Source organism: Lepidochelys olivacea (genome assembly GCF_965140295.1).
Source record: "Lepidochelys olivacea isolate rLepOli2 genome assembly, chromosome: 8".
NCBI classification, from domain to species: Eukaryota; Metazoa; Chordata; order Testudines; family Cheloniidae; genus Lepidochelys; species Lepidochelys olivacea.
Genome location: NC_140418.1, coordinates 56,082,856 through 56,108,131, shown reverse-complemented (window position 1 = coordinate 56,108,131; position 25,276 = coordinate 56,082,856). Strand labels below are relative to the sequence as shown.

Sequence of the window (25,276 nt, the reverse complement as noted above, 5' to 3'; positions counted from 1 at the left end):
TGAAGCTATAAAAAGGATTTTCTTTTCTTTGCACATATATTATACACATGAACAACTTTGTTTTAAAAGGTGTAAACTCTGAAACAGATTCTTATAGAAATATCCCATACAGTTTAATAGCTTATATTTTTCCAACATTTTGTTGTAGCAGAAGGCCTTTGGGAACACAGGTCAATAATTATTTTCACACAAGACTGCAGATTCTTTTCTGAACATTACTGTGTTTCCTGGACACACACACACTCAAGTTGTTATATATCAGAATAGTGTATTTACATCTTCCCATCCAAGACAGATTGGAAAACTGAGCAACCTGAAAAGGACACTGTGTACTATGTTTCCAAACATCACATATTTAATTGTATTAGATTCAACATTGGCAAAATATTAATGAGCTACAATTGATTTATGCCATCCTGTTCTTAATTCTTTTATCTAAATATGATCTCATATGTATGCCACCATATTAGTTACTTTGAGCACTGTGAAAGAGTAATAATCGTACCACCAGTGTGAGTTTCAAGCACATTTTATTCTGTAGTTTATTTATACAAATTGTTTCTCTTTTAGGCTTAAATATAGTGCTCCAGCAAGCTGAGAAATTCTATGTATGCTTTTCAGCCTTGCAAAATAAATTGTCAATAAAATGTCCCAGTCCAGATGCAAGATCTATTTCCCTGTTAACCCCTATCCCCCATGACAAAAGACAACCTAAACCAAAAATCCTTACAAATGATATTTTACTTACCCAACAACAACAAAATCCCTTATACCAGGTCAAGTATTCTAAAACATCTAGATGTTAGGGGTGTTCTCTTCAAACACAAGGTTGCCCAATTGGGGCAATTCTTTGTACAGGTTTCACTGTACTGTATAATTTGAGAATCTGTATGATGATGTAAAAATACTCTGATGCCTCTACTTTTACTGATTTACAACCTGGGTTCTTACTGTGATACTGATGTCCATCTTTTGCACACAGTACAATCACTAGTTTGTGAAGCCTAATATTTGGCTGTCATGGAGAGTTTGGAAAGTGATACAGGAACTCAAATTGCTGCTCAAAAGGAGAAAATTTTACTTTTTTTAAGACTAATAAAAAGTATCTGGAAAAAATGCTTACCTACCTTTCATAACTGTTGTTCTTAGAGATATGTTTGCTCATGTCCATTCCATTCTAGGTGTGTGCACACCCACATGTGCGGCAGGAGATTTTTGCCTCAGCGATATCTGTAAAGTCAGCTGTAGCACCCTCTTGAGGGCTGTGCCAATGCATCAGTATATTAGGCACTGCCAACCCTACGCCCTCTCAATTCCTTCTTGCCAGCAACTCCGACAGAAGGGAGGGTAATGGAATGAACATGAGCAACACATCTCAAAGAACAACAATTACAAAAAGGTAGTTAACTGTTTTTTCTTCTTCAAGTGCTTGCTCATGTCAATTCCATTACAGGTAACTCACAAGCAGGGTCCCTGGTGGCAGGCTCGGAGTACACAGCTGTGTGGCTTGCAACACAGCTCTGCCAAAGCCAGCATCGTCTCGGGCTTGCTGGGTGAGCACATGAGATGTAAATGTGTGGATAGATGACCAGAAAGCGGCCCTGCAGATATCCTGAATCAGCACCTGGGCCAGGAAGGCTACCAACAAAGCCTGTGCCCAAGTCAAGTGGACAGTCGCAGACACCAGTGGAAGCACCTTTGCCAGGTCATAGCAGTAATGGATAAAGGCTGTAATCCAGGATGAAATACTCTGCACAGACACTAGGCAACCTTTCATCCTGTCTGCCACCACAACGAACAACTGTGTTGACTTACGAAACAGCTTGGTCCTGTCTATATAGAAGGCAAGCGCCCTCCTGATGTTCAGGGCATGCAACTTGTGCTCCTCTTCCAATTTATGAGGCTTCTGAAAGAAGATAGGTAAGTATATGTCTTGACTGGTATGAAACTGTGAAACTACCTTCGGCAGGAACGTTGGATGCAGCTGCAGTTGGACCTCGTCCTTGCAGAATACCATATAGGATTGCTCTGAAGTAAGCACCCGGATCTCAGAGACTTATGGGTGGACATTATTGCAACCAGGAAATAAACTTTCCAGAAGAAGAGGAGAAGGGGGCAGGAGCTAGAGGTTCAAAGGGAGGACCCAGGAGCCTCAACAGCCCGAGATTCAAGTCCCAGGGAGGGACGGGATCCCTGATGTGTGGATGGAGATGCTCCAGACCTTTCAAAAACCTGAACCAACATGTCATGAGCAAAGACCAACCTATCCTGGAGCGGAGGGCGGAAGGCTGAAATAGTGGCCAAGTGAACTTTGATTGATGACAGGGACAATGCCTGGAGCTTGAGGTATAGAAGATAGTCAAGGATCACCTGCAGCGAGGACTGCTCAGCCCAGATCCCTGGTCTGAGGCCCAGAATGCAAACCTCTTCCACTTGGTCAGGTAGGTTGCTCTGGTGGAGGGCTTTCTGCTACCCAACAAGACCTGTTGGACCCAGGCTGAGCATTCCCATTCCTCAGCATTTAGCCATGCAGAAGCCACTCTGTCAAGTGCAGCACCTCTAGGTTCAGATGCAGAAGACTGCCATGGTTCTGGGACAGCCGGTCTGGCTAGAGAGGTAGCTGCAGTGGGGCAGCTACCCAAAGATGCAACAGCATGCCGAACCAGTGTTGCTGAGGCCACGCAGGAGCTATCAGGATCACCTTCGCCTTGTCCTGTTTGATCTTCATAAGGACCTTGTGGATTAGCGGCACCAGTGGACAGACGTACATCAGAGCCCCCAACCATGGGAACAGAAAGGCGTCTGACAGGGAGCCCCTGTCCAATCCCCAGAACAAGCAGAACACGTGACATTTCCTGTTCTGACAAGATGCGAACAGATCCACCTAGGGAATCCCCCACCTCTGGAAGATCACACTGACCACCTCTGGGTGGAGCGACCACTCATGGCAAGAAGAGACAGTCCGGCTGAGGCAATCTGCTACCATGTTCTTGGCCCTGGGCAGATGTGGGGCCACCAGATGGAATGCATGCCGCACACAGAAGCCCTACAGGCAGAAAGCTTCTTGGCAAAGGGCTGATGACCTGGCTCTGCCCTACCTGTTGATATAATACATCACTGCGGTATTGTCTGTCAGGACCTGCACCACCTTGCCCTTCTCTTGGGGCAGGCAGGCCAGGCGAACCGCTTTGAGCTCCCTGACATTTATGTGGAGGGACAGATCATCCCACGACCAGTTGCCTTGCGTGCTGAGCTCACTCAGGTGGGATCCCCAACCAAGGTCTGAGGCATCAGAAACCAGGGTCGGGGATGGGGTCACGAAAGGAACTTCCTCCAACACCGACTCAGGACTCAACCACCAATCCGGGAACGATTGGATGTGAACCGGCACCCTGACCACCTGGTCTAGATCATGTCTATTGGGGATGTAGACCCACGCCAACCACACCTGCATTGGCCGGAGATGGATCCGGGCATGTTGGACCACAAATGTACATGCAGCCATGTGGTCCAACAACCACAGGCAGATGTGAGAAGCGCTGAGTGGGTAGTTTTTCATATGGGAGATCAGGTCCGACATAGCCTGGAAACGTGCTTCTGGAAGGAAGGCTCTGGCTTATGTGGAGTCGAGAACCGTCCCAATGAACTCTATTCATTGCACTAGCCTTAAGGTTGATTTCTTTTTGTTTACCGACGGGCCCAGGTTGCAGCAGGTGGAATTAACCAGATCAAGGCTCCTTTGCCCTGTTCCCAAGATCTGCCCTTGATGAGCAAATCAAGATATGAACCGCTCGGCGCCTGAGGTTAGCAGCCACTGGTGCCATACATTTTGTAAACACCCTTCAGGCAGACAAGAAGCCAAAGGGCAGCATCATGAACTGGAAATGGTGCCTGCCCACCACAAAATGGAGGAATTGTCTGTGACCTTGGAAGATGCAGATATGGAAATAGGCATTCTTCAGATCGAGGGTGGCGTACCTGTCTCCCAGACCCAGGGAGGAGATGATGGAGGCCAGGGAGACCATGCGTAACTTCAACTTTTTGAGCGACTTATTCTGGACCTGCAGCGCCTCAATGCGTCTTAGACCCTCTTTTACTTTCAGAGTAGGAAATAACAGGAGTTAGAACTCTTTTCCCCTCATGTTCCAGGGGACCTCCTCCACTGCCCCCAGCTGCATGAGGTTCTCAACCTCTTGTATGAGGAGTTGTTCATGAGATGGGTCCCTGAAGAGGAACAGGGAAGGTGAGGGGTGGCCGAGAATTGCAGGGTGTAGCCCCGAGATACAATGTCTAGCATCCAACTGTCCGAGGTGACCCGTGACCAGGCCGAACGGTAGGGACAGACAGTTGAGGAAAGAACAAGGCAAATCCAGGGAGTTGACTGGGGCATCGCTCTTAAACGCACCCTCAAAACGAGCATTTCTCATCCAGAGAGGCTTCGATGGGCTGGATTGTGCGGGGAAGCGGGAGGAGGAAGGGCGGCGATGACCAAATCTTGTGTCTCTATCCCTTCTCCTTGTAGGCCCCTGTCAAGGCTGCCAAGGCCTTAGCGGTGGGGGTGGCCGGAATTGCTTCCTCATCAACTGTGGCATATACAGACCCAGCAAGCGAAGGGTGGCCCGAGTGTCCTTCCCATGCAGCCTCAGGTCAGTCTGTTCTGCGAGGAGACCATTCCCATCAAAGAGAAGATCCTGGATCGAGGCCTGCATCTCCTGGGACAGGCCAGAGGTCTGAAGCCAGGAGCTGCTCCTCATGACCACTCCTCCTCCACCAGGGCCCCGAATTCATGGGCCAAGTCCTGGGGCAGTGAATCCTTGAATTTACGGAGAGAGTCCCATAAGTTGAAGTTATATTTCCCCAAGAGAGCCTGGTGGTTGGCACCCAGAACTGAAGGCTGGCCGTCAAATAAATCTTTCTCCCAAAAAGGTCCAGTGTCTTGGCCTCTTTATTCTTGAGGTTCGATTTGGTTTGTCCCTTATCTGTCCCTCTTGTTGGCCACAGAGACGACCAGCGAGCCCGGAGGACAGTGGGTATACAAATATTCAAACCCCTTGGCCGGCAGGAAATACTTTTTCTTGGCATTCTTGGAGGTGGGAGGGATGGAAGAAGGAATTTACTGAAGAGCTTTTGCTATTTTTAGGACCCTATCATGTACTGGTAGCACAACACGGACGGGGTAGAAACCAAGAGCACACTGAACAGGGTGTCTGCCTGTTCAGCTATCTCCTCCACTTCCAAGCCTAAGTTCTTAGCCACCCTACAAAGCAGGGCATGATGTTCTTTGAAATCGTCTGGCGAACTGACAGGGGAAGGGCTCACCACCACCTCATCCGGGGATGAGGACAACGACTGGGTCCCTGCGGGAGGCCCTGAGAGATCATCCCCCATGGGGAAAGAGGGTTTCGGTGTAAGCGCTTGGTCCTCTACCCCAACCTCCAACTGTGCCTTGCACACCAAGCTTGGTGCTGCCAGTGCCACTGGTTGTCGCTCAGAGATGGTCGTCGAGGAATGGATGAGCGAGGCATTGGCATCACAGGCATGCTCCACGTGCTCCAGTAGGGTCATTGTGCTGGCCACTGGCCTTGCTGCCACGACGGCATCATAGAGGTTGATGCAGCCTCAGGTGCCCACTCGCGCCAGTGCAGTCGTGGTGAAGGGCTGAATTCCATTTTTGAAACCAGAGGAAATACCTTCCCCTTGATCACAGAGGGGTTGTTGAAGCTTGCGTCTCATGGCTAACCATTGCTGCAGAAAACCGGTGCCTCGAGTAGGAGGATCAGTATCGTGACAGAGACCACTCCCACCATGGAGATCGACGGCTAGGACACAGCTGGTGGGAGGATGATTGGTGCTGGCAATACAGTGACTGGTGCCTTCCTCTAGGCGACCTGCATTGAGAGGGCAGAGACCATGAACATGGTGCTGGCAATGCAGGATGTCCTGCAGAAGACAGACCTGGGGCATGGAGACAGAGAGCGCCATCACATCTCCGGAGACCGGCCTCGTTCGCCCGCCCTGTGACGGGTCTTTACGGCTGGCTTGCCCTCACTGGGAGCCTTTGCCATGACCTATGACACTCATGGTGCTGGAGGCGCTGGTAGAGGCCTCTGCTCTCTAGGTGCCGGGAAGACATAGGCACTGCCACCAGTTTGGGTCCCCTACCCACCTCCTGGAATCGGTGGCAGATCCCTGTGGGAACTAGGGGGCCCCCCATCAGGGGGATGTCCCCATATGACTCCAGTGTGGGCTGTCAGCCCAAACTGGGTCCTTTGCCCTTCTTGCTTGGTGCCAGGGAGTCACTTCTTTGACCTCTTCTTAGACACGGTGCTGGAGGTGCGCTGAGCACTGAGGCTGAGGTGCTCAGGGCAGAGTCTGACCAGGAAAGCTGGGACACCAGACAGAGAACAGCCTCCATGAGGAGGGCCCTCAAATGGATGTCTTGCTCTTTCTGAGTTCTGGGACGAAAGTTCTTACAGATGCGACACTTTTCCTTCACATGTGATTCCCCCATGCATTTGAGGCAGCTGCTATGCAGGTCACTAACAGGCATGGGCCTGTTACTGTCAGAGCAGGGCTTAAAATCTGGAGATCAGGGCATGCCCCATCTGACACGAAGTCCCTGCTGGGACTCTCTCTCTAACTACACTACTTAACAACTACCTATTAACTAACCACTGTAAACAAAGCTATTAACAAAGATTTAAGGCTCAAAGACTGAAGTAGAAGAACCGCAAGTCCTTGCGAGGCAAGGGAAAGTTGCTGCAACTAACCACTAAGGGCGGTAAGAACGAACTGAGAGGGTGTAGGGCCAGTGGCACTTAATATACTGAAGCATGGGTGTGCACTCCAGAAGGCGCTACAGTCGACCCTACAGGTACTGCTAAGGCAAAAATCTCTGACAGCTGCACATATGGGCGTGCGCACACCTTAGAACGGAATCTACATGAGCAAGCACTCAAAGAAGTTTTTATGGTTTAGTTTGCTTTGAATTTTAAGTTAATGTTACAATAACCACAAACAACCCACCTTCAGAGCCCCATACCTGTTCATTGCTTGAATCTTTAATCCCTCCTCAATGCTGTGGCTCAGAGCTTGCTGGTTATTGTGCTTACTGATCCTTGCTAGAACTCTCTCTTGATGAGCCTCATATTCATCACGACTTGGGTAAATTTTACTGATGAGGGCATCAAAATTTGGATCTGGTCTCAGTGATCTTTTAGAAACAAGCTTTTTACGACACGTGGGACACTCTTTGTTTCTAAACCAACAAAAAAAGAAAGGGGACAATGAATGTTCTTCATGGCTGTAATCCAGAGTTCCCTGTCATGATGCAGTTCATGCTTTCCCTATGACATTGACTGTACAGCCAACGTCCTCTTAGTATTGTCTAGGAATAGATCCCCCTCTGCCTAAGCATTTGACAGTAGTTATTACACTCCCTCCCCTAAGTGAGAGTTAGTTTTTATTCTTACTGAGAAGTCTGCAGTGATCACAGCTTATATTTACATTTAAGGATTCAAGTGTCTAGCTTTTCTTTGCAAACAGGTTCTTTCCCTTAGCCTCTCAAATTGTGTCTTAATTAATAAAAATATCTTTTACACAACTCAAATTAGCATCCTAGTCAAGACAAGACAGTTCAAAGCTTTCACCTGAATTCGTAAATCAAGTTAAAAACTATGAAGAATCCTACTTTTTAGCTTGACCTGCTAAACCATGTGAAAACTACCAACTGTCTTCTCTTCACTAGGATTTTACTTTGACTTGGTTAATTCACATTAAGAACATTTCTTCCCCCCAATGAAAGCAAGAGCTCCATGGTGGCGACCATATTTGTGTCAGACAGTGTTCATTCATTGACATTCTTACTACTCTAACTTCTAATTAAATTACAAAATGGAGACCAATATACCCTTTTCTATTGCATGTTCCAGTTCATTCAATAATGAATGAAAATATCCCTTGACAAATTTTTTGTTTCTATTTCACGACACATAGGAATCATTTTGCTGGACATGAGATTAGAACAATCTATTTAAACATAGTTTTTATTGTCTAAGACAGGAGGGTTAATTTTTGCAGAGTAGTGCAGCACTGCCCATTTTCTATTTTCTCTAGCTCAGCAGTTTTAAACTTGTGGTCCATGGACCCATGGGAATTGCAGACTATGTCTAAGATTTCCAAGAGGGTCCGGACCCCTATTCAAAAAATTTTAGGGGTCCGCAAATGAGAAAAGGTTGAAAAACATGTACCTGGTTTAATCACTGGCATTCTGATTAAACTAAGGCACAAATAAAATAGCAAGGGGATCAGATGTGACATCTCAACACCGGTCATTATGATTATCATACTGTCATTGTTATTTTCATAGGTTTGATATTTGTATAATTGGATTCATTTTAAATACAAAATAAATACATGTTCCATACATTAGGGAATCTTGTACTCTATACATTTACATATTCATTTGGTAAGATTCCACTGAGACAGTTTAGTTAATTCTTGTACTATGATTTGTTGTTACTAGACCTAGCTAGCTTAAGAAAGGAGGATTTTTTTCTGTTCCTTAAACCATGATTTCTTTCTTCTACATTGGTGTATATAAGGAAATGGGCATACTTCCTCCTAATATCTGGACTGCCACAAGAGAACAAACATTTAAACAGTGAAATTACATGGGAGTACACACATTAGGTACTGGATGCAATGTTCTTTGGTTCCTTGCAATCTAGTAGTGGTGTGTTTGCGTATCTCTGAACACATGGGGCTTCAAAGGGGCCTCATTGTATCATTTTGATTCTTGACCACCATCCCCCTCACCCTGCAATAAGGTAGGATTCTTAGGTATACATTATTTCTTACATACCCACTCCTGAGAGCTGTAATGATACAGTCAGCACAGAAACGATGCAAGCATTCCTTTGTTGTCATGGTGTTTTTCAACATATCCAAACAAATGGGACACATCAGTTCACTGTGCAGGCTTCTAGGTGACACCACTATTTCCAGGCCATCAGTTATTGCTTCCTAATAGTCAAATATTAAAGTGAAATCATATTAATGGAGTTATTGACATAGAATTAACGTAATCTTTGTAAGAAAATTATTAGAGAGATACTACACTGTAGAAAACACTTTAAAATAAAAGCAAACTACGGTATATCATTTTATATTTGTAACTGTTGGATTGTTTATTTTGTTTTTCAATGTGTTACGATTTTAAATATGAAATTAGAGATTTTACCAAGCATCTTACAAAAAATACTTAACAAAATTAAACTGTCCTATGATTTATATAAGAAAAGGTATTTTTATGGCAGTGCCTTGCATGAAATTAGCTTCTTAACCTGTATTACCTGAGGTGTTCTCTGTAATTCATATAAACTGAGCTCCCATGTTTTGCTTAAAGGTTGAGTTCCATTGGTCTGCACAGCCTGAGACATGGCTAGGAAAAAAGAGAAGAGGGGAAAAAAATTACATAATCATAAAACAAAAGCTTAAGTGTGTTTAACTGAAGCTAGAAGCAGATTCCCCTCTTCTTTAAATGGTAGTGCTGGTTCAGCATTTTCACAGAAACAGCAATCCTCAGATTCCCTGCAGATGCGTTTGCAACTTTTATTCTAAGAAGGAAGAAATGAGAAAAATGGTTCCTATAGGATGAAGCCAGAATAAGCACCAAATGCCACTCTCTAATTGAGACATTTGCAATCCCACTCATGTAACTGCAATAGTACAAGTGACACTAAGGGTGTTATTCAAACACCCACATCATGAAAGTCAGTTAAGGTTGCTAAGGGACAGTAACGTAAAACAAAACCACAAAACCTAGGAAGTACAGCATAAGAGCTGCACACATAACCCTATCAAATACATATCCAAAAGACATTTAAAACACACACTGTGGTTGAGTAGGGTTGACTTGCTAAGGGAATGGGCAGTCGCTAAAGTTACACGTAGACAACCTTAACTCTTCCCTCTGATTGAGTGTTCCTATGGGAACAATCTATATGACCACCTTCTCCTTTCCCCTCAAATCCTTACAGGAGGTTTTCACTCCTAACAAGTTTTAAAAAAATATTGATGCATGAAGTAAGACTAGCTGGGTTTGGGGGCATTTAGAAAGTATGTTTCTAGCTTTTTGTTTCAATTATGAGCCCAATTCTCCTCACACCAGTGTAATTCCATTGGGTTCACCAGAATTATTTCTGATTTACAGTGGTGAAAGCATGAGGAGAATCAGCATCAGAAATGATAAGTCTCAGATAAGCAATACGCCTAAACCACTACTATCACTACTCTACTTTCTCTCCTTATTTCTTATATTAATTGGGGGAGGGGTGTTAAGCCAACTCTCTCTCCAACAATGCATACTTGAAAAAAAGTTGAGCATAAAAGATGAATGAAAATAATTTAAGACTTTGCATTTCCATAGCACTATCCACCCAAGGTTTTCAAAATGCTTCACATGGTCATGAGTCCACAGAAAAACAGGTAAAGGGATACCTCCTTTTCACAAAGGGGGAAGCGGCGGGACAGAGACATTTACATGGCTTGCACAACATTGCAGACTGGAGTCAGTGTCAGATTTAGGAGTAGAACTCAAGTCATCTAACTCCCAATCAGTCCCTGAGTTTTTAACCAGTAGACATGTATACTGCAATTATAGCCACACCGGAGAAAGTCTCACTTTAGCCTTATGCAAACTGTAAAGATCAAAATAATGTAAAAAGGAATGTAAAACGGTTTCTGGACAGAAAATAGTTAATTACGGGGGGCAGGAGGGGAGGAAGGAACACTCTCCAAAAAGAACGTGCAGTAATCTGGAAAGTTATTTTGGGAGAGTGTATGCATGGCTATTTCTGAATTAGGAGAATACAGTATGATGCAAAATTACAATTGCAAATATCTGTACTAGAAGAGGAAAAAATGAAGTTTTTTCAGTTCACTTAAAAAAAAAAAATCTAAATGTGCACTTCCAAACCATCCCAACATGTAGCCAAGTTGCAGATCCTATTTTTGTATGACTACCAAGTGTATAACAGACAGTAATTACCAGATGAGAAATGTCAACTCCTCTGCTCCAAGGGAGGTTGAACAGGCTTAAGTAACTTTTTTGAGGAGGGTAGGGGGGATGGGAAGGAAGAGATAAAAGAAGCAACACAGTTTACTACTATGCCTGTTCATCTTAATCTTGGCCGTGGTGCTTGGAGCACATCTGTTACTACTGAAAAGGAATGGTCAAATGAAGACTAGTTCTCAGCAAGCCAAGTATTACACCTAAATAATAACTTGGGGTTGGAGAGATGGCAGAAGAATTGGGAAAATGATGATAATGGATTTAGGCTGTCAACTCCTGTTTTAGTAGCATAAAAAGCTATTTTCTATGGCACAAGGGACATGTTTCTCTGCATGGATCAAAGAAATAAGACATCCATTTAGTGCCCTAACAGACTACTGAAATTGACACGCTGCTAATAGCTAACTACAGACTGTAACCTGCAAAATGAACACAAACTCAGAATCCAACCAACCATAAGACTGTAGCGTCAGGGTCCTGACGATTTATTTAACAGAGCACACACGTGCACACACGCAGCCAGCAGCTTATTCAGACTTCCACCCTCACTACTGATTGTGCTGACAGAGCTGCGCTGATGCTGCAGCAATGGTGCAAGTTACTCACAGGATGGGGAGACCTAATGTAAACAGTAAGCATATTATTAACTTTTATATCACTGTAGTGTCTTGAGACTCAGGCACATCAGGGCTCCGTTGTGCTACACACTGTACAAACACAGGAATAAGAGTTCCTGTCCCGAAATAGCTTTCCATCTTAAACTTCTAGAGTGCTAAACTGAGCTCACAACGGACTTTCATAGGTTCATAGATTTTTATGGCCAGTGTGTTCATTTCTTCTGACCTCCTGTGTAAAACAGGCCACAGAATTTCCTTGAATTAATTCATGCTTCAAGTACAATAGCTGTGGACCACCATACCAAAGCCTAAACAATAGTAATCCTTGCACTGTGACCTGAATGTCATTAAACCTGGGGCTCTCTTGGACCAACAAGGAACGCACAGTCCAGAATCAAGAGCCTTCTATTAGGTATTCCCAGCTGCCTGATATACAAAACTTTAGCTAGGGTCGGTCTGTAAGAGCAATCAAGCTGATCTCAACTGCCAGGGTGGTGAATAAGGAGAGAGGCAATGTCTAGTGTAGCCAGGGCCCAAACCATAAAGGTCTTTGTAGATGATGACCAGCATTTTAAATTGTACCCAAAAATGAAGGTCAATGCAGATTATGGTGCACAGGTGTAACATGCTACATATATGAGACACCACTGAGTAAGCAAGCAGCCATGTTCTGCATAGCTGAGGTGTCTGAGAAGCCTTCATGATTGGATTGCTAGAGAGATTGAGAATGTTTCAATAACTTAGTCTGGAGGTGACAGAGGCCTGGCTAACTGAGAGCCGTGTCTAAAAGGAAATGCTGTTACCTCTTTGCCAAGAAAAGATGGGTTTGGTTGTTGGAGAAAGACGTGGTTTCTGCTGCTACATGGGAATCCAAGAGCACCTGGAGTGCAACTCCATCTACCCAAACAGGAATTGTAGCACCTCTGTGTGGCTTACAGTAGAGGCAACTGCCACAGCTACAATGGATATTTTCCTAACGGTTCTCCATACAGGAGGCCCAGGCAGTTTTTGTTCCCAGTTCTAAAGCCAGACTGAAAAGGGTCAGCTAACGAGAACTTCCTCACACTTGTATCTCTCCTCATACACCAAAAACTAGGGAGAGACAAGGTGGTGATTGTTGAGAATCTCTGTGATAGGATGACATTGACCCCGGGTTTAGGACTAGTAGTTTCCTACTGGAGAGATACTAGCACCTTTCCCACTCCTGAAGAGACGGGTTTTTGATCTTTACCAATTTTGCCTACTCTCAAACATGGCCTTCAAAATCGGTTTGCACCCTTTCTTATTTTGTGTTTTAGTTAAAAAAACAGAGGTGGCCAGCAGGTTTTTTTCCAGCTTGTTTTTTCACTGAAAATATCAAGAACGTTAGCCTGATCTCATCTGTTGTGGTTTTGCTGGAAGACTCCCTGGAAAGCTAGAGAACTTCCTCAGATCTTATTTGAAAGGGCTGAGGTATCCAATCTTTTACAAAGATCCTTCTGCCTTTCCTTTCCACCCCGTCCACCTGAATTAAAAAAAAATATCGTTTTGTTTACACTCTGAATAAAAACCTGTTTCCCTTCTTAGTTTTCACTCTTTTTACTTATGATAAAATCCTACCAAGAAGAGGGAATAAACTAAGGCCTGAATTTCAAGTGCAAAAAACAAAAAATATATATTGGGGGAGTGGCATCGGGGTAGTGGGATGGGGGCAGAAGAGAAGCAGTTTATGAAGTGACAGAAAACTGAAAAGTTCCATTAAAGAAAAAAGAGCACCTCCTTTCCTTTGCAAGTCACCTTTGAACTAGCACCCTCAATAATGTTCCGAGTTTAAATAGCCTCCCACATGCTTGTTACCACTTTTGTTTTGCTTTTTAATAAACTGATATGCAATTCTAAAATACCATCACCACAGTATCTGGGTACCACAGTTTCACATATAGGCAGGATTTTTCAAGCTAAAATTAACAAAAAGCATGTGCTTTTGACAAAATTGTACGAAGGGAAGGCTGTGAGGGGGAGAGAAAGTCAAATTTGAGTAAGCAGATCAATCATCTGAGATTCATAGATAGATAGATAGATATTTAGGTCAGAAGGGACCATTATGATCATCTAGTCTGACCTCCTGCACAACACAGGCCACAGAATTTCACCCACCCACTCCTGCAACTACTACTACTTTTCAGAGTAACTAACAACAAGGGATATGATTTATACAGATATCCTTCTGACGCCTATCTGCTCATTACTGACGTCAGAGTCACTAGAACACCTCAGACATCAAGAATTATAACATTCATAAACCACTTCAATCTCTCTGGTCACTCGATCTCTGACCTAAAAGTCGCAATATTACAACAAAAAGACTTCAAAAAAAGACTCCAACGAGAGACTGCTGAATTGGAATTAATTTGCAAACTGGATACAATTAACTCAGGCTTGAATAGAGACTGGGAGTGGATGAGTCATTACACAAAGTAAAGCTATTTCCCCATGTTTATTCCCCCCCCGAAACTGTTCCTCAGACGTTCTTGTTAACTGCTGGAAATGGCCCACCTTGATCATCACTACAAAAGGTTTTCTTCCCCCTCACCCCCGCGCTCTCCTGCTGGTATTAGCTCATCTTAAGTGATCACTCTCCTTACAGTGTGTATGGTAACACCCATTTTTTCATGTTCTCTGTGTATATAAATCTCCTCACTATATTTTCCACTGAATGCATCCAGTGAAGTGAGCTGCAGCTCACGGAAGCTTATGCTCAAATAAATTGGTTAGTCTCTAAGGTGCCACAAGTACTCCTTTTCTTTTTACGGATACAGACTAACACGGCTGCTACTCTGAAAGTTGGAGGAGAAACTATTTGATATAAGAGATGGAATGAATAAGACAGAGTCTGTCTGGGCAAAAATCACACTGGGGAAGAAAGCTACTAAAGCATCCCCTGGGATAGTGCTTGGGGTGTGCTATAGACTGCCAGGATCCAATCTGGATATGGATAGAGACCTCTTTAATGTTTTTAATGAAGTAAATATTAATGGGAATTGTGCGATCATGGGAGACTAACTTCCCAGATATAGACTGGAGGACAAGTGCTAGTAATAATAACAGGGCTCAGATTTTCCTGGATGCCATAGCTGATGAATTCCTTCACCAAGTAGTTGCTGAACCAACAAGAGGGATGCCATTTTAGATTTGGTTTTGGTGAGTAGTGAGGACCTCATAGAAGAAGTGGTTGTAGGAAACAACCTTGGTTCAAGTGATCATGAGCTAATTCAGTTCAAACTAAATGGAAGAATAAACAAAAATAGATCTCTGACTAGGGTTTTTTTATTTCAAAAGAGCTAACTTTAAAAAATTAAGGAAATTAATTAGGGACGTGGATTGGACTGAAGAACTTGTGGATCTAAAGGCAGAGAAGGCCTGGAATTACTTAAAAAGTCAAAGTTGCAGAAACTATCAGAAGCCTGCATCCCAAGAAAGAGGAAAAAATTCATAGGCGGGAGTTGTAGACGAAGCTGGATGAGCAAGCACCTTAGAGAGGTGATTAAGAAAAAGCAGAAAGCCCACAAGGAGTGGAAGATGGGAGAGATTGGCAAGGAAAGCTACCTTATTGAGGTCAGAACATGTAGCAATAAAGTGAGAACGGCCAAAAGTCATGTAGAGTTGGACTTTGCAAAGGGAATTAAAACCAACAGTAAAAGGTTCTATAGCCATATAAAGAAGAAAACAAAAAGAAGAAGTGGGACCGCTAAACACTGAGGATAGAGTGGAGATTAAGGATAATCTAGGCATGGCCCAATATCTAAACAAATACTTGGTCTCAGTGTTTAATGAGGCTAATGAGGAGCTTAGAGATAATGGTAGGACAACAAATGGGAAGGAGGATATGGAGGTAGCTATTACCATATCCAAGGTAGAAGCCAAAACTTGAACAGTTTAATGGGACTAAATCAGGGGGCCCAGATAATCTTCATCCAAGAATATTAAAGGAACCAGCACCAGAAATTGCAAGCCCATTAGCAAAACATTTTAATGAATCTGTAAACTCAGGGGTTGTACCATATGACTGGAGAATTGCTAACATAGTTGCTATTTTTAAGAAAGGAAAAAAAGGTGATTTGGGTAACTACAGGCCTGTTAGTTTGACATCCATAGTGTGCAAGGTCTTGGAAAAAATGTTGAAGGAGAAAGTAGTTAAGGACATTGAGGTTAATGGTAATTGGAACAAAATATAACATGGTTTTACAAAAGGTAGATTGGGGGGAGGGACAGCTCAGTGGTTTGAGCATTGGCCTGCTAAACCCAGGGTTGTGAGTGCAATCCTTCAGGGGGCCATTTAGGGACTGGGGGCAAAAATTGGGGATTGGTCCTGCTTTGAGCAGGGGGTTGGACTAGATGACCTCCTGAGGTCCCTTCCAACCCTGATATTCTATGATTCTATGTCAAACCAACATGATCTCCTTCTTTGAGAAGGAAACAGATTTATTAGACAAGGAAACACAGTAGATCTAATTTACCTCGGTTTCAGTAAGGCATTTGATATGGTTCCCATGGGGAATTATTAGCTAAATTGGAAAAGATGGGGATCAATATGAAAATTGAAAGGCGGACAAGGAACTGGTCAAAGGAGAGACTACAATGGGTTACACTGAAAGGTGAACTGTCAGGCTGGAAGGAGGTTACTAGTGGAGGTTCCTCAGGGATTGGTTTTGGGACCAATCTTTTTATTGTTGATGTTGGCACAAAAAGCGGGAATGTGCTAACAAAGTTTGCGAATGACACATAGCTGGGAGGTACTGCCAATAGAGAGAAGGGCTGGGATATCATACAGGAAGATCTGGATGACCCTGTAAATTGGAGTAATAGTAATAGGATGAAATTTAATAGTGGAAAGTGCAAGGTCATGCATTTAGGGATTAAGAACAAGAATTTTTGTTATAAACTGGGGATGCATCACTTGGAAGTAACAGAGGAGGAGAAGGACCTTGGAGTATTGGTTGATCACAGGATGACTATGAGCTGCCAATGTGATATGGCCGTGAAAAAAGCTAATGCAGTCTTGGGATGCATCAGGAGAGGTATTTCCAATAGAGATAAGGAGGTGTTAGTATCGTTATTCAAGGCACTGGTGAGACCTCACCTGGAATACTGTGTGCAGTTCTGGTCTCTCATGTTTAAGAAAGATGAATTCAAACTGGAACAGGTACAGAGAAAGGCTACTAGGATGATCCAAGGAATGGAAAACCTGTCTTATGAAAGGAGACTTAAAGAGCTTGACTTGTTTAGCCTAAGCTAAAGAAGCTGAGGGGAGATAGGATTGCTCTCTATAAATATATCAGAGGGATAAATACCACGGAGGGAGAAGAACTATTTAAGCTCAGTACCAATGTGGACACAAGAACAAGTGGATATAAACTGGCCATCAGGAAGTTTAGACTTGAAATTAGATGAAGGTTTTTAACCATTAGAGAGGAGTGAAGTTCTGGAACTGCCTTCCAAGGGAAGCAGTGGGGGCAAAAGATATATCTGGCTTCACGACTAAGCTTCATAAGTTTATAGAAGGGATGATATGATGGGATAGCCTAATTTTGGCAATTAATTGATCTTCAACTATTAGCAGTAGATATGCCCAATGGCCTGTGATGGGATGTCAGATAGCATGGGATCTGAGATACTACAGAGAATTCTTTCCTGGATGTCTGGCTGGTGAGTCTTGCCCACATGCTCAGGGTTTAGCTGATCGCCATATTTGGGGTCAGAAAGGAATTTTCCTCCAGGGCAGTTTGGCAGAGTCCCTGGGGTTTTTTTGCTTTCCTCTGCAGCATGGGGCACGGGTCACTTGCTGGAGGAATCTCTGCACCTTGAAGTCTTTAAATCACGATTTGAGGACTTCAATAGCTCAGAGGTTTGTTAATGGAGTGGGTGGGTGAGATTCTGTGGCATGCGTTGTGCAGGAGGTCAGACTAGAAGATCATAATGGTCCCTTCTGACCTTAAACCCCTATGTTTAAGGTCAGAATTCTATGATTCTAAGAGGCACATTCACTAGAGAAGTAGCTGCTGGTAGACACAGCAACAGAAATTCAGAACTCCATCAGTGTCCAAATATAAAACTTCTGTTGAATACACATTGTGTATGATGTGCAGTATTCCATGTGACAGGTTGGGATTCTATGGTCAGCCATGGTAACCAAACTACACTAGAATGTTTTGACTTCTAACATGTAACTTTAAACCAATACACTTATTCAGCGCTGTGAACAAACCACTCTAAGTGCAATAAATTCTTTGTCATCCTTTACAAATATTCCTCTTAACATAGGAGACCACCTCAGTCCCAGCAGCTTTGTCAACATTAGTAATTTTTTATTTTTTTTTAAAAGCTCTCCTCAGCACACTTCTAGCAGTACAGTTTCACTGTTGGTGGCATTGCTCAGTGTGCTAATGTAGGGAAGGCCACCAAGGTTTATCTTAGGCCTAGTCTACAGTACGCGTTTATTTCGGAATTAGCCGAGTTAATTCAAAATAAAACTGATTCCGTCCACACAACCAAACCATTATTTTCGATTTAAAGGGCTCTTTAATCAGATTTCTGTACTCCACCTCGGCAAGTGGAGTAGCGCTAAAATCGAGATCGCAGTTATGGGTTACAGGTACTGTGGACCCAATTCGACGTTATTGGCCTCCGGGAACTATCCCAGAATGCTCCCTTGTGACCGCTCTGGACAACACTCTCAACTCCGATGCACTAGCCAGGTAGGCAGTAAAAGCCCCAGGAACTTTTAAATTTCATTTCCTGTTTGGTCACCATCAGCACAGTCCACCATCACAGGCGACCATGAAGAGTCCACCATCACAAGAGACCACACAGTCCCAGATTCACAGACAAGTTCCAGCATGGTCTAAACGGGAGGTAACCCGTTGCATGTTGGGAAGACGAATCTGTTATGGCAGAAGTACGTTCCAAGAAAAGAAACGCAAATATGTACGCTAAAGTCTCCAGGGCCATGATGGAAAGAGACTACTTCAGGGACACAGAGCAGTGTTGTACAAAAATCAAGGCGCTCAGGCAAATGTACCAAAAAGCCAGGGAGGCGAAAGGGCGCTCTGGGTCACAGCCCCATACATGCCGCTTCTACCGTGAGCTGCATGCAATTATGGGGGGTGACAACGCCACCACCCCACCACTGTCCGTGCACACCTGCAAGGGGGAAGTTGTACAGAGCGAGGAGGATGAGTTATTGGAAGACGAAGAGGAGGAGGATGACGACAGTGCACAGGCGGCAAGCGGGAAATCCGTTTTCCCCCCTAGCCAGGAACTATTCTTAATGCCGGACCCAATAGCCTCCCTCCACTCCAAATGCAGGCTCCCGGACCATGACGCTGGAGAAGGCACTTCTGGTGAGTGAGAGCCTGATCAGAGCCACACAGTGGGGGGAAACCCAGCCATGCTGGGCTGTTCGCGTTTAGTTTAAAGGGCTCATCCCTGCTCAGAGCCTCATCAGAGCCACATGGTGGGTGTGAGGAGGGAGGTGTTGTGTGAAGCGATCACCCCAGAGAGCCTGCAGGCCGTCCTTTTATATGGCAAACCCACCAGGCATTGCGTACTATGGGAAAGGGGGCCTGGCAATTTGAAAGCATTAAAATGAATGCAGAAGCAGCAGAACCCCGTGTGCCCCTAGGGCTTACTATGGCTGCCTGCAAGCTGAATTCTGTTGCCCAGCCGCGTGTGATGGCTTACTCATACCAAAGTGACAGGCACTTCGGTATAAGAAGCAAAATGTGACCTTGTACAGAAATAACATGTGCTGTGTACTATGAATTGCCTGTTTCGCTGAGAAAGTGTCCCCTTTATTCTCTAAAACGTATCGTTCAAAATACTATCCTCCCTTTTTCTCCTACCGCAGGTGCAAATGTTTCAACATGGCCCCATCTACTCCATCCCAGAGACTGGTCCAGGTTAGAAGGCGGAAAAAACGAACTCGGTACAACATGTTCACCGAGCTCATGCAGTCCTCTTGCACTGATAGGGACCAGCTGAATACATGGAGGCAAACAATTGCGGAGTCCTGTAAAACGTTAAATGAACACGAAGAGAGGAGGGACGCATGCGATGAGAGCAGGCAGGATGCTATGGTCAAGCTCATGGGGGAGCAAACTGACATGCTCTGCTGTATGGTGGATCTAATGCAGGAAAGGCAACAAGATCACAGACTGCCGCTGCAGCCCCTCTAAAACTGCCCTCCTTCCCCCACAAGTTCCATAGCCTCCTCACCCAGACGCCCAAGAACACGGGGATGGGGTGGGGGGAGAGGCTACAGGGACCCACAGACTCAACCCCAGAGGATTGCACAAGCTAGGAGAAAGCTGGCATATCCGAAATTTTTATTTGGTTTCTGGACTTGTCCTTCTCTCCTCCTCCACCCCCCTCCCCCAATACGCCCCCTCCCCCGATCTACCTTCTGATTTCTCTCAATGTGTTGTGCAACAAATAAAGAACGGGTTTTAAACAATTGTGACTTTATTTCCTTTCATATATATATATATAGGGGGCGGGTCACTTTAAGAGAAACAAACAACTGTCACACCGTACTCTGGGCAGTCACGAAACTGGCTTTCAAAGCTTATCTGATGCGCAGCGTGCCCTGATGCACTCTTCTAATCGCCCTGTTGTCTGGCTGTGCGAAATTGCCTCAATCTCCCCCTTACTCTCACAGATATTGTGGAGAACACAACAAGCTGCAATTACAATTGGAATATTGGTTGTGCTGAGATCTAACCGAGTTAGTACACTGCGCCAGCGAGCTTTCAAACTTCCAAAAGCACATTCTACCACCATTCTGCACTTGCTCAGCCTACAGTTGAACTGCTCCTTACTACTGTCCAGGGTACCTGTGTATGGCTTCATGAGCCATGGCATTAAGGGGTAGGCTGGGTCCCCGAAGATAACTATAGGCATTTCAACATCCCCAACAGTAATTTTCTGGTCTGGGAATTAAGTTCCTTCCTGCAGCTGTTCAAACAAACCAGAGTTCCTGAAGATGCGAGCGTCATGCACCTTTCCCAGCCATCCCACTCTGATGTCAGTGAAACGTCCCTTGTGATCCACCAGCGCATGCAGCACCATGGAAAATTACCCCTTGCGGTTTATGTACTGGCCGCCCCGGGGTTCCGGGGCCAAGATAGGGGTATGCGTTCCATCTATTGCCCCGCCGGAGCCAGGGAACTCCAGTGCATTTAAGCCATCCACAATGGTCTGCACATTTCCCAAAGTCACTACCCTTGATAGCAGCTGGTCAATGATTGCGTTGGCTACTTGCAGCACAGCAGCCCCCACAGTAGATTTGCCCACTCCAAACTGATTCCCGACTGACTGGTAGCTGTCGGGCGTTGCAAGCTTCCACAGGGCTATGGCTACTCGCTTCTCAACTGTGAGGGCTGCTCTCATTTTGGTGTCTTTGCGCTTCAGGGCAGAGGACAGCAAGTCACAAAGTTCCATGAAAGTGGCCCTATGCATATGAAAGTTTTACAGCCACTGGGACTCATCCCATACCTGAAACACTATGCGGTCCCACCAGTCTGTGCTTGTTTCCCGGGCCCAGAATCGGCGTTCCACAGCATGAACCTGGCCCAACGCCACCATGATCTCCCAATCACCACATGCCGTGCTTCTAGGAACGTCTGTGTCCACGTCCTCATCACTATCGTAATCACGCTATCATCGCTTCCTTGCCTGATTTTGCAGGTACTGCACATACTGCTGGATAATGCACGAGGTATTTGCAATGGTCAAAACTGCAGCGGAGATCTGAAAGGGCTCCATGCTAGCCGCGCTATGGCGCCTGCATGGGTAATCCTGGAAAAAGGGCACAAAACGTAGGAGAGCAGAGTGACAGCACAAGAGGTGCCGTTCGGTTCACGATAGCCGAAAAAAGGCAGGAAATGGTTGTCTTCTGTAGCTTTCACGGAGGCAGGAGCCCAGGACAGATAACATGGAGAAGCTCGGTAGCGCGGAAAGAGCAGGAGAGCAGAGCGGAGGTGGAAGCTGTGCTGCTCGGTTCATGATGGCCGAGCAGAGTTGGCAGCGGAAGCAGTCGATGAGGAAGAGAAACAGTGGATACTTATAGAGATTACATAGAAAGACTAGAGATAATGCGAGGTGGATTCATAGTAGCAGGAGAGCAGCAGTGCACCGTACTGCACCATCTGCTGAAAGCAGTTTGGTGTCTGCACGCCAAAAAGGCACAAAACGATGGTCTGCCGTAGCTTTCACAGTAGGAGGAGCGACTGATGACACACACCCAGAAACACTCGCAATAATGTTTTTCCCCATCATGCACTGGGAGCTTAACCAAGAATTCCAATGGGCGGCAGGGACTGCTGGAACTGTGGGATAGCTACGCACAGTGCACCGCTTGGACATTCAATGCTAGCCTTGGTACTATGGATGCACTCAGCCAAATACACACGCTTTCGTGGCGACACACAAGACCAAATGTGTAAAATTGCTTCCGAAAATTCAAATAGAATAATTTCTAAATAATTTCATACTGTAGACGTACCCTAAGACAACATGATTTTAAAAGACTGAATTAATACCATACGACTAATCTCTGGCCATGGCCAGAAAATTTTTAAATGGCTACGGTGGCCAACCTGAGCCTGAGAAGGAGCCAGAACTTACCAATGTACATTGCTAGAGAGCCACAGTAATACATCAGCAGCCCCTTATCAGTTCCCCACAAACTACTCCCAGCGCCTCCCACCCACCAGCAGCCCCGCCAATCAGCGCCTCCCTCTCCCTCCCCCACCTCCCGATCAGCTGTTTTGTGGCTTGCAGGAGGCTCGGGGGGAGCGAGGGCAAGGCAAACTCAGGGGAGGAGATGGGAAGGGATGGAGTGGGGGCAGGGCCTGTGGCAGAGCCAGAGGTTGAGCAGTGAGCACCCCCCAGCACATTGGAAAGTTGGTGCCTGTAACTCCAGCCCTTAAGTCGGTGCCTATATTGACTTCTGAAGAGCCACATGTGGCTCCAGAGCTTCAGGTTGGCCACAATAGGCAAAGGGGTTAGCTAGCTATGGATACAACCTGCACTTGGGTGCACTGCCCAAAAAGTGACAAAAAGGTCAAGGGTTTGCAATGGCAACTGATTGCAGCATGTAATAATTGCTTAGTGCCATTCATACAACTCCATTTCCCTAAAAAGTGGTTTGTTAAAAGATGCAGAATCCCGAAAAGGGCATTCTTTCCCCATCCGTCCACATGCATGCACATACAACCCTGGCTACATTAGGAAGTTAGTGCTGAAAATGGTTACCAGTGGGTTTCCTTTAACCAGACAAGACAAAAGAATGTTTTCTGTGCCATTACTAAGAAAGCATTTTGGAGATTAGAGTGATAGCTATCTTTATGACAAAGCGGTCATATAATTCAACCAATGGACTCAGCAGGGACGTGGCATTTGGATCGTAAAGACCAAACAACTTTTCAGAAGTTAAATGTACGCATTGTACATCTCTATAGTCTTTCCCGTCAAATATGTAGTTACACAATGTGTTCAAATAAGACTATATTCTTAGAAAAAGTAATTTGTGGAATTATCAGTTGCGGAGTGATTTACAAAGAGCTAGGTATCTTATTTCTGTCATCAAGTTGTGACATTTATTTTACCACTTTAAACTACACAAATACAACCTATCAAAATATATATTTTTAATAGCACCTTTCCCATTCTCTCTCTCTCTCTCTCACACACACACACACACAAACTACTAATTCTTCCATTGGTTTAATAACAAGAGAACAAACAAAAACTTGTTTATGTACATACATACATACATACACACACACACAGAGCCCCCTTAGGTCATCTCATTAACAACAGCCATCCTAGAAAAGCATATAGGCCAGGGGTGGGCAAACGTTTTGGCCCGAGGGCCACATCAGGGAATAGAAATTGTATAGTGGGCCATGAATGCTCAGAAAATTGGGGTTGGGGTGCGGGAGGGAATGAGGGATCTGGCTGAGGGTGCAGGCTCTGGGGCGGGGCCAGAAATGAGGAGTTCAGGGTGTGGGAGGGGACTCCAGGCTGGGGAGTAGGAGTGCGGGGGGTGAGGGCTCTGGTTGGGGGTGCAGGCTCTGGGGTGGGGCTGGGGATGAGGAATTTGGGGTGTAGTTGAAGACACTAGGCTGGGACCGAAGGGTTCGGGGTCGGGAGGGGGATCAAGGCTGGGGCTGCAGGCTCTGGGATGGGGCTGGGGATGAGGGGTTTGGGGTGCAGGAGGATGCTCCGGGCTGGGATCGAGGGGTTCGGAGGGTGGGAGGGACATCAGGGCTGGGGCAGGGGGTTGGGGCGTGGGGAGAAGCTCAGGGGTGCAGGCTCTGGGAGGCACTTACCTCAAGCAGCTCCCAGAAGCAGCGGCATGTCCCTTCTCCGGCTCCTACACAGAGGTGAGGCCAGACGGCTCTGCCCACTGCCCCATCCACAGGCACTGCTCCTGCAGCTCACATTGGAGCACCAGAGAGGGGCCAGGCCACGGCTTCCGGGAGCCACATGGAACGGCCCTCTACCCTGCTCCCCAGCTGGAGCGCCGGAGCAGGGCAAACCCCAGACCCCACTCCCAGCAGGAGCTTGAGGGCTGGCTTAAAACAGCTGGCAAGCCGGATCCGGCCCATGGGCCACACTTTACCCACCCCTGATATAGGCTATTTTGCCAGTTTTGCAACTGTGTTCCAATACCCTTTAACTTCTACTGTTATTTTACTGTTCAAAAATTCAACAAAGTAGTTACACTTATAAAAGGCACTTCAAGATTACATACAAAGAACATATTTTTACCATAGAAACAGCTTTTAGTCATTATCTCTGCATCAGCAGAACACCTCAAAACTACATCTAGAATATAATTTATGAAGACATTAGAAAGAGAAGACTCCATCATTTAATCATTGTCCTAGTAACAGAAGTATGGTTCTTTATGCATGCTTATGATTCTTGAAGATATGATTAGTAATTAGTAACAGTTATGTAAAGTCATTGTTTAAAATAATTGCGTATAAATTAACTGGTGTGATATGTTCAAGAAGACTAAGATCTGTAAAATGCAATCAAACCTAATTTAAAAAGGCTATTAATGCACCAACTCATTATATAACCTCTGAAGTTGAAACTTCAAATAGAAGTTACATGCCTCAAGAGAAGTCAAACAATGATTGAGCACTTACATATGTTGTCCATTCTCAAAGACCTTTGGAAACAAATTAATCTTTGCATTATCCCTGCAAGGCAGGGTAGATACATGGCTGGCAGCACAATTGGGAATCACCAGACATCTACTAGTTAGATGCCAACATGAAAGGCAAGTGGGGGCTGGCTCGCCAGTATATCCATTAGCAAGGTCATGCTGATGGGCAATGGGAAGGTGGTGGGATTCTTACCGAGGTGCTGTCCCTAGACACTACTTGTGGGCCCTCCATTTTATAGACCAGCCCCCTTGCTAGCAAGTGCTTTGATTAACTTAGTCACCTTCCCCACCCCACCAGAAATACACTATATACAATTATAGAAAAGAAGGAGAAGGTGCTTTCTCTCACTGTTTCCTCCATCCTCA

General features: G+C 45.1%; 1 protein-coding gene across 2 annotated transcripts in view; it reads right to left on the bottom strand.

Moving 5' to 3' along the window:
• The window catches only part of RNF2 (ring finger protein 2), a 53,494-nt gene that overhangs the window by 8,266 nt on the left and 19,952 nt on the right, over window positions 1-25,276 (bottom strand). For both annotated transcript variants that reach the window (XM_084636829.1, XM_084636830.1), the window contains exons 2-4: window positions 9,354-9,442; window positions 8,864-9,024; window positions 7,043-7,258 (exon numbers count right to left, since the gene is read on the bottom strand). In XM_084636829.1, the coding sequence (XP_084492955.1) occupies window positions 7,043-7,258; window positions 8,864-9,024; window positions 9,354-9,440 (464 nt within the window). In that variant the 5' untranslated portion in view covers window positions 9,441-9,442. The remainder of the gene's footprint in view (window positions 1-7,042; window positions 7,259-8,863; window positions 9,025-9,353; window positions 9,443-25,276) is intronic.